Raw genomic sequence first — 10,228 nt, forward strand, 5'->3', positions numbered from 1 at the left:
TCACTTTCCCACTCTGGGGAGGCCGTGAACAGGAGGGCAGGGAAGCAGAGGCATCACTCACACACAGGAGAGGAGACAGTGGGCTGAAGTCAACCTCCTCATGTTTCCTAGTTGCCACTTTTCCCATGGCAGTGTCATCTTCAGAGGGGATGGATGAGAGGTCCACCACTCATTACAATGCTGCAATTCCCAGCCCACCTTCACATGTGGACACTCAGGGTGGGCTTCAACCTTCCCACTGCCCACCCCCCCCCGAGGGAGGTATCACCCCCCTCAGCCACTTCTGTGTTAGCATAGAGGGAACATGACCAGCTCAGTGAAAGTCCCACCTCTCCCACCTACACAGTGCCTTGGCCCTTGGCTAAGAGACTTCCAAAGGTCAGGGGCTCCCAAAATGCTCTTCATCCAGCTAAGAAAGCACTGCAGCAGGATTTGTGCCTGGCATCACAAATCCAGCACTGCAAGTCTTTCAACCATGTCTGGGCTGGAAAGCCCAAGGGTATGTCATCCCTGCAGACAGCCTTGGATCTGAAAAAGGGGAGGGACAACAGGGTCCCTTCAGCCCCACCTTTGTGTCTCTCAACATGCAGAACTTAGCCTACAACCATCAACCACCTCCATGGCCACCAGCCAGATGGAGAACCCAAAAGGAGTCCTGGGGCTGGGGTCAGATGCTTGTCCACCACCAAGTTCAAGTACAGCAGCAGATAGACTTGTGCCACAAAATATGGAATGATTTTGAGCGTTTGGCAGAACTTCACTAAAGTGTGACTCCGGATAATTAAAAGCAGCCTGGAGCCATGTGGGTCTCCCTTCCCTGCCAGTTCCTGGAAGGATTGCTGCTTCACCCTTCGAGGAGGCAGCGGTACATACACACACACATACCCCTGGTTGTCTCGGCATTTCCTTGCTCAGTGAGCTGGAAACTGGATATTTTTAAGGATATTATGTACTTAGATGTTCCTGAGACGCAGTTACAGAGAACCGTGCTCTGGAGTAATCTGCACTGCCTGGTAGGCAGCAAGTTGGTCCAGGCACGCTCACCAGGAGCTGTGGCACTCTTTGGGGCTCCCCTGTCGGTACCAGGAGGGTGCTAAGTGGGGGTGTCACCTCTGCACCTCCCCACCAGCACGGCTGCCATGGGGGACAAGAGTTCAGATGAGTGGGGAAAAGCTCCATTTTCAATCCCAAATTCTGACTGTTCACAAATGATACCAAATCCAAGGCTCCCACAGTACATCAGGTCATCCCTTCTGCATTGTGTAGGAAAATGAGCCAACATACCCCCAACAGAAATAATGTGCCTCTAAGAAACAACAGAAAAACAGAGATATTTCCCCCTTTTCCTCCTGGGAAGTACAGCTCAGAACACCTTCTGGGTGTTATAAATATGAGAAAGACCATATGCAATGGAAACCTCCTGTAGGTAAGGGTATTGTGTATTCCTTTTTGATCTTTTACTCTGCATTTTATCAGCCTGTGTGCATGTGGAAAGATAGAAAACTAATAGGGATATGCCAATTAGAAGTCTAAGAGTCCCCTACCACAGCCTGGGTGTGAAGATTTGGAAAAGAATCAATGCCATTTCTGTGCCAAAAGGCTCCTGGGGATGTTACCCAAATGTATCAATTGTCTCGTGATCTTCCCTTGCCCCAGACACTTGTCAGCAGTTCTCCATTTCATCTGAGATTGCTTACATGTACTCAAATTAAACACAGATCACAGGGAGAGGGTACACCCTGGGTGGGTTTCTGGGAGGAAAACAAAAGAGCTGTAAATCTCTATGAAAACAACCCAGAAGTGATGGCACTTTCTATCATGCTCATGGAGAAACAACTCCTCCAACCAATGGCAGGGCAAGAAACCACATGTAAAAGAAGATTTTCAAACCTCTAGATATTGGACCTCACTTTAATTCTATTTCGAGGTCTTTTTGCCCTTGCCACGTAGCACTGTTTTTAACTGAGATTATTTTGTGTTTCCCTAGTGCCTTAAGACAAGAGAAGGGAGAATGCCACAAGCAAACACAAAAACTCAGTAGATTGGAATTAAAGAGAACTGTCTCCACCAAGTCAGGCTGCTACCTGCTTTTTTTTCAGACTGCTTCTTCTCCTAAAACTCCTGGCTCTGAACTCCAGAACCAGCATTTTCCAGTCTTGAAATTCATCTCCCAGCACTCAGAGCGGAGAGGGAGCCCTGCAAGAACAGAAACTCTTAACTTTAATAAGAGATAAAATACATTACTTTTTCATTTTAATTTTGGGGCTAACATGGACAACACAGTTATCAGCTTATTTTTCCTAGTGGCCAGGATTTGCAAAACTCACAGAGCAGGGTTACTTTTGGCATCAGCAATGTCCATCTCAGGCACCACAAGAAAACCCCTGGCCCTTGCATCCAAGGCAGCTCAGGCTCTAGATCTCAGGACATGATACTATTTAATCACTTCCAAAATCAGAGTGGTCTGAAAACTTGTGGGGATTTCCCCAGCTTTCCTTCTTTCTTCCCCCTCTCTGGGGGCTTGTCGCCTGGGAGATGGATCAAAACAAGTCCCCATAGCAAACATCATGTGAACAAGCCCTTCTCTGGTGGGCAAAGAGCTTTAGTACAAGTGACGGTTTCTCTGTGGCTTGTGTCCTCGTGGTACTGTGAAGTGTCACCAGCTGAGACCCTCTACCATTCACCTGTTTGAGAGCACCAGGGAAGAGACAGGCTGGGACCAGCTGCCCACAGATGGGCTCAGAGATTCACCCAACCCAGTGGCTCCCGGTCCATGCACACAGGAGTTGCTAAAATACAGATAATTTTGAAAGCATTTCCTCTACTTCCACAGAGCAAGAATGTAATTTAATTTTTGCTTTGCACAGTAATGGCAAGGTCATTTATGCAGTTATGTTGCTTTTCTTATCTAGTTCCCTTTTTACCTGCTCCAAAGTCTTCCAGGTGTCCCAGTCAGGTCATTATTCTATTACAGCAGCCATGGTGCCACCAGAGAGGAAGATCCAAACCCAAAGATAATAAACAGATATTTGCAGACTGCCAGGCTAACCCACTAATTACCTTGCATTTTATTTGGGGCACTGACTACTCTCATAAAAGCTCTATTATTACCCAGATAAAGCTCTGGAGGTCTCTCAGAAGGCAAGTCCATTCATTTAAATCAATTGAGGTAACAGTGTGTTTGTGGCTCTGCTGCTTGAGTCAATGCAAGGAGAGAGGCTTAATAAAAGGTATGATCTCCTGCTGCAATCTCTGAGCTAAATTGAAGTTATTGGACTCGTTAATTTCCGCAGACTTTATCTCAGTGCTCTCACAGTTGCTCACAGTTGGGCTGACACCTTGACACCAGACCCTTGTTGTGATGTCATTTTGCAACCCTTATGCACACGTAAGGGGCAGGGGGTCAAAGAACACATTCCTTACCAACCTGTTGACAAAACCAGTTCAACCCGTTGACAAAACCCCTCTGAATAATAACTAAAAGTGCTGCTAGAAATTTCTACTGTCCTTATTGACACCAGACCTCAAGTCACTTCTCGTGCAATCCCTTGTGTGCAGACAAAGCAACAAGATCCTCTTTATGAGATCACACAAACCTGCAGAAGGCCAGAAGGAGAAATTACAGCTCCTAGATTTGCATTAAAATGATGAAACTCTGCAGGGGGGGCTAGATTTCAATCCCAACGTGCTGCATCCTCCTTTGGTTTTAGAAACAACCTTGTGGAAACTACTGCAACAACGAGCTGGAGTAAAGCAAGAGATCTGCAAACATTACTAGGGGGCTGAGACAAAAAGTCAAAATGAAGCCACACTGGTATTTGCCTCTGCAAACGTGGAGGCCAAAATGCAAGTGCCTAAAGAAACAACGGCAGGAGCTACCATTGTGCTCTGAAATGGCCAGAACAAGCTCCTAAGTGAAATTATGAGACTGTGGGGTTATTGGAAAACTATGGAAAGCAGTATTTGGCTCTTAGCCCAGACTGCAAGGGGCTTAAAAATTCAGCTGGAATTAGCTTACAGCAAAAGCAGCAGGCCCAGGATGAGGAAAGTATTATACTCAACGAGATGTGCCGTGGGTCTGACCTCTTTTCATCACACACCATGGGGCTCTCCAAAAATTAAAAGCATTTTACCATGATGGAAAAGACACATCCCAGTGCATCAAAAAGTTCCTGCACATCTCTTTGCTCTCTTTTGCACCATCAGACACATTTGCTGGAAGGAGGAAAAGGAACTGTCAGTGTTTTCCTCATTTCACCCTTTGGGCTGCCCAGACAAGGCTGCCTGCATGCAAGCAGACAGAAGAGGCCAAGCAGGAGAACAACATGTCAGTGGCCTCTTTTGGGTCACCTTCTCCTTGGCCAGCTCAAGCACACCCTGCAGAAGGGACCTCTTGCTTGGAGTAGTATTACTGGAGGCAAAGACACTCATCCATCATGGGATTTTCTCACACTCAGGCTGAGCATCCCAGAGCTGCAAACACAAATTATCTATTGCAACTGCACATGCTTCTAGCACTCTTAAAGTCTCCCTTAAAGTGTTCGCCCCAGAAATATATCAAGAGCAGGATTCCAAAAGATTTTCAGAGTATGAGATTTGGCTGTAAACAGAAAATTTCATCATTCCTTTATTCCAGATTTCCTCGGGCCTGTTGCTTTTTAAGTAGTCTCTGCATGCAGTTGTTCCAACACCTGGAGGCAGGACCCTACCTATGAACTCCTGGAATGAGACTTTCATCCCTTCTGCTCTGAATGTCTCAACATTTCCACCTCTCATCTCTGAGTGCACAAAACATCCATGATGTATTTTAAGTAATTTATGTCAGCACACAGCAGCTAGTGAGACCCCTGACTCCTCACTACAGTATGAGCCTCATCAGACAACCCTTTCCCTCTCTGTCCAAGCTCTTCCCAACTTGACACCATCACAGAACCCCCCTCTTTGGATGTAGCCAGGCTCCCAAAGAGGTTCTTTTTCAAAAACTTCAAGAATAATGCTCTGTGTTCACTGTCTGTGCCATGAAGCTGGCACACACCACACATTTCAGCTTAGGAGCCAGCATGGGGCAGCTCAGCCGAGCACATTTGGAAATGGAAATTGTTCACACTGTGACGGGATGTGAGCAGACACGGTGACAATTGGGAAAGCCACGACTGCACGTAACAAGGCAGAGAGAGGAGGGAAACACTAAAAAAAGCTGTACCTGGGAAGAGCTGAGGAACAAATTCCTCATATTGCAGCAGCCAGAAATGTCATCCCTTTCCCAGGCTGGGGCACGCAGGCGCCGGGAGCCGGCGCTCGGCTGGGCAAACACAGATGCAGGAGCTGAATGGGAGCACAGTCAGCCCCAACTATTTTTAACTGGTGCAGAGGAAGCTTTTACTTTTCATTATGAAGGCGAGACAAAGTGTCCATCAGTTGTGCTGAATTTGTTCACTGGATGGGTGGGGGTTGAAGCACATAAAGCCCCTGGCCCCTGTCTGTGGGACCAGCAGCTCTAATCCCCCCAGCTCTGCTCACAGCTGCGTGGGTCAGAGTGCAACAGCTGAAATGCACTTTTGATACATGTGCTGAGGGTTGTCCCAACTTACCCTGGGGATTTCTGCCTGGTGATTTCCATTAAAGCCGACCGGTGAGATTCACTGCTGGCATCAACGAGCACCAGCCCATCAAGATCTCCTACATTTAGCTCAGCATGACAAAATAAACTGTGCAGAGGCATCACAAGCAGACACGGGATCTGTTTGGATCTGGTAGTCCCCCAATGCCACCTTGCTCCCCTGGACAAAAATCTGTGGATTTGGCAGCTGCAGCACCTTTACTTGCCAAGTGTGTTGCTTGTGGCACTGGGGAGCAGCGGGGGTGGGAGGGGGGAGGCAGGGCTGGGACCAGGGCTCTCCACCTCCCCCTTCTTGTCCAGACAGGGTTACAGCTCTGCAATATATTTGTAGGATAATTCATTTCCTATTAAACATCAATTTCTGCTGCTGTTCCCACACATATATTGTAACAGCACTATTCCACACTCCCTCCCCAAAATATCAGCATCAAGAAAACTCTTGCTCACGGGTCATCCCAAGGAGAGGAGCTGTGTCACTGGCCAGATGGCCACAAAGCAGCTCAAATTTTGTATGCTGGCATTTGGCCAGGTGGTGAAAGGAAAAGGCTCAGCCAGCTACTGAATTCCCTGCATCCATCTCCCAAACAAGCCACTCATACATCTGCTGTCACACATAAACATCACGCCTTGGGTGAATCCACAGAAGACACAAGCAATGACACCTGTCCTGTCCGTCCTGACCTAGAGAGGTGCTTAGAATGTTCTCAGCTACCAGGGGAAACCACCAGCCTCACAAAACAAGGTTTGGCACTAAAACAGCTCTCCAAGTTCCACTTTTTCAAAAGTATATGGACATCCAGAATAGGCACACACGTGACAACAGGTTGCTCCTCTCTGCCAAATAAGCATTTATTAAAACCCTGCATTTATTACACACACTGCAAACGCATAAAGGGGCTCAGAAGCCATCAACAGTGGGCATCTTTGGACTTTCCATGCGTCCTTAAGGGAGGATCACCTAGAGGGTGAACTGCTTTCTGTGGCCTTCCTTGAAAGGAGAAAGAGACACTTCATCTGTCTTGTTCAGAAATAAGTGCTGACATCACTCAGAGGAACCCTGCTCTCATGGCTCACATGAAACGTGCCCTCAAGAGTCTATTTTCCCCCAGCTGCTACAAAGGCAGCTCAGGGTGATTAGTTCAATAGATGTTTATGCTGTTATGTGGAGTCAGGCAAGGATAATCCCTTACAGTCTGACATGGTCCAGGCACTGCTCTCACTACATGAGATGAACACAGAAGTTCAAAAGCAAAGATGTACTCTGAAGGCTTCAGCTGAAATTTAAAAATGAGGGGGGGGGACAGGATCACAAATAACACTATTTTCAACCTATTGCTCATGAAGAAGTTGATACCAAGCTTAGCTCAGGTCCACAGGAAGCTAAAGAGGTTAACACAGAGGCCAGCTTTGAAAACAGTTTAATATTTCCTCACCAGTGTGTTACTTTGCTAGTGATACAGGCAAAGAAACAGGGAAATCAGGGACGTGCTGCTCTGCGTTCATATACATGTGTTCACAAAGGACATGGGAATGCCTCCACCCACTTTGAAAACAAGCACTGGAAAGAAAATGAATCCCTTACCCGGTTGTCCTCTTGAATCTCCCAGTCACTGGAGAAGCTCAACACATGCTGTGCCTGAGAGCAGTTTGAAAACTGGAAAAGGCTGGCAAACATCCTTCTGTTCTCCTGGGTATCAGGGAAAATCGCCTCCTGGAAGTTGACTCCATGTGGCAGGAGGATGTAGTTCTCATCCATTCTGGAACACAGATTGCAAGGGCAGCCCACCGTGAGAACGAACAGCAATCTCTCTCCTGCAGAAGTCACCTGTCACACTTCAGCCTGGCTCAACAAAAAGTCACACAAACTTTTATCTGGCAAGTGGCTCTCAGCTCTCCTGGCGCGTAAGTCACCAAAATGACAATTTCCACCACAAGGACTGGATCAGACAGCAGCAGTAAGGACAAAACAGGCTCCTTCCACGCTGCAGACACCTGTGAAACCCCACGAAGGAGGCAAATCTGTATTTTGGGCCAAAGTTTCTGCTAAATTTGCATCACTTTGTCCTTGAGCCCAGAGTTTAAGTACTCCTTCGAGCAGTCAATAAATAACTGGTGTCAATAAAATGTGTTTAAAGGTGTTGCTGCAGACTAAGCCCTAGACAGCATCAAAATTAGTTTTGTTACACACCCAGTGTAAGAATACACCAAGTATTTCAAAACGAGCCACTGAGCAATATTTCACAAATGCTCTTTAATTGAAAGGTCACGGTGATGGCTCTGTTCCCACATTGTGGTTTATTTTCTTACTCTTTCGATGAGCCCAAAGTCAAGGTTTGGCTGGGACTCAGGAGAGTCGATGGAAAGCTATCGGGTGAGTATTTGGGGATGGGTTTTGAACTCCCATGCCAAAATTCGGCAAACAGGCGCTGGTCTCTCTCCAGTTCTCTGACCGTCCCGCCGTAAAAACAAAAGCAGCAGCACCCACGAGCTACTCAACAGCAGCTCCCCGTGCATGTGCTGGCCGATAATGTTAGCATACCATTGCAGTTTGGTGTTTCGGGTTTTCCTTTCCCTGTGAAACTGTGGGTGGAAGCGCGAAGAAGGCGCTGCGCGGAGAGCGGCATCGGGACGGAGCGAACGCTCCGGGCAGGGACGGGACGGGACGGGAGCGCGGCCCCCGCCCGCGGGGACGCCCCGGAGCCTGGATGCGACACCCCAACCCCTCCCCGCGGCCCCCGACCCCGGCACTCACCGGAGGAAGAAGAAATAAGAGTAGCCCTGCATGACGGTGTGCGAGTGGCAGGAGAAGTAGCCGAGGCCGGTGAGGTTGAGGCGGGAGCCCGCGGGCACCTCCAGCATGCTGCCCCACGCCTGGTCGCACAGCAGCTCGATCTCGGCCGAATAGAAGAGGTCCCCCGCTCCCTGCTGGGGGCCGCCGGGGGGGCCCCTCTGCCAGGGCAGGTAGTTGTAGGCGCCGTAGGGGTCGGGGTGCAGCGCCAGCACCCGCGCGTACACGATGATCGCGGCCAGCTCGGCGCGGCAGCCCTCGCTGAGCGGCCGCCACTCCGCCGGCAGCTGGCAGCCGGCCCCGCCGCCCGGCCGGGCCCCCAGCGCCAGCACCAGCGCCAGCGCCAGCCCCGGCACCGGCACCGGCATCGCGGGCGCGCAGGGGAGCGCCGGGGCTTGGAGACGGGGGCAGCACGGCCCGGAGGAGCTGCGGGCTGCCCCGGGGGCTGCGGGGCACCGCGGCCGGGCGAGAGCGCAGGGAGGCAGCGAGGCGGAGATGCGAAGGGGCGAGGGTGCGAAGGGGAGGGAGGGAGGGAGGAGTGGAGGGAGCCAGGGGCAGATGCCCGGAGGGCTGAGAGCAGAGCAGCCTGGGGGGAGAAGGGGAGAAGATGCAGAGGGTCGAGGGGCAGGGGGTGCGCGGGGGCAGAGAGGCGAGGAGCAGAGATGCAGAGGGGAGGGATGGGAAAAGGCAGAGATGCGAAAGGGGCAGAGGCAAAGGGGAGGGATGTAAGTGAGAGAGGTGCAAAGGGGGAGGTGAAAAGGGAGGGATACAAAGGGGAGGGAAGGATGCAAAGGCAGAATTGCGAAGAGGAGGAAGCAAAGGGAAGAGGTGGACAGGACGGAGACTGCAAAGATGTAGAAGAGCAGAGATGGGAGAGGCAGGCACACTCCGGGGCGAGGGCAGCTGCTGTCAGACCCTCCCTGGACCCCGGGTGAGCACTTGGTGGCACCCAAGGCTTTGGAAGGTGAAGGTGTGGCTTGTAGGGTTTTGGAAGTTCAAAGGTCCCAGTGGAGCAGGGGACTGTGCACAGCTCCCCTAGGAAAGAAAATCGTGGGAAACTTAAGATGTGTTTGTGTAGAAACTTGTAATTCTAGTCATCCACTTCTCCCACTTCATGTGAGGCTGGAGAAAAACGTGCAAGTGTAGGAGACCAGCTCTTCCTAGCAGCCTGCAATCATTTTCCAAAATACATCTGGTGAGCAAGGTAAAAGTAAAAAGCCCAATCTCAATATATTTTGACTTCCCACTGCTTCATCCTAGAACAGTCTGATGCAGCTCAGGGCTTCTCCAGCTTTTTGGCAGATAGCTTAAGACTGACCCTCTCCCCACATACATACTGCTGTGGAGCTTCTCCCGAGGATCCCTGGGGGCCTTGCACCACTCACAGACTCCAACAGCCTCTTTCTATTTCAGTATTCTCCTTTTCCCACATCTGATCTCGCTTGGAATAATAAGTCAGGGATGGGTTTAAAATCTTTTGGAGCTTTTTTTTTTTTGATGAATGTGATGGAGACAGAGTCTCCAGTTAAATCTCTCCCTGGCTGTAGAGGTTACTCAAAGTCTGGCAGCATGTCCTGACTGGTTCCTCTAATCTCACCCTCCATCTGCCTCTCCAGTCCTCTACAAGGACTAGGAGCTCTGGGAAGCAGAAGGTGCCTCTTTGTTCCATCTTCATGCTGCAGCTGGTATAGGAGGGTCCTTGTGCAGGACTGGGGTTCAAAATAATGTGCAAAATAATGAATCATCAATTGCATAATGCTGAGTCAACTTTATAATAGTGAGACAAAGCATTTTCAGTGACAAGTGTCTTCCTCTGGAAT

General features: G+C 49.7%; 1 protein-coding gene across 1 annotated transcript in view; it reads right to left on the reverse strand.

The window, feature by feature from the left end:
• The window catches only part of CCDC3 (coiled-coil domain containing 3), a 34,868-nt gene extending 26,092 nt beyond the window's left edge, over positions 1 to 8,776 (reverse strand). The window contains exons 1-2 of the mRNA XM_040063501.1: positions 8,373 to 8,776; positions 7,203 to 7,377 (exon numbers count right to left, since the gene is read on the reverse strand). Coding sequence (XP_039919435.1) covers positions 7,203 to 7,377; positions 8,373 to 8,776 — 579 coding nt within the window. The remainder of the gene's footprint in view (positions 1 to 7,202; positions 7,378 to 8,372) is intronic.
• Between the last annotated feature and the right edge of the window lie 1,452 nt (positions 8,777 to 10,228).

This window comes from Hirundo rustica, chromosome 4 (assembly GCF_015227805.2).
Source record: "Hirundo rustica isolate bHirRus1 chromosome 4, bHirRus1.pri.v3, whole genome shotgun sequence".
In the NCBI taxonomy this organism is placed as follows: Eukaryota; Metazoa; Chordata; class Aves; order Passeriformes; family Hirundinidae; genus Hirundo; species Hirundo rustica.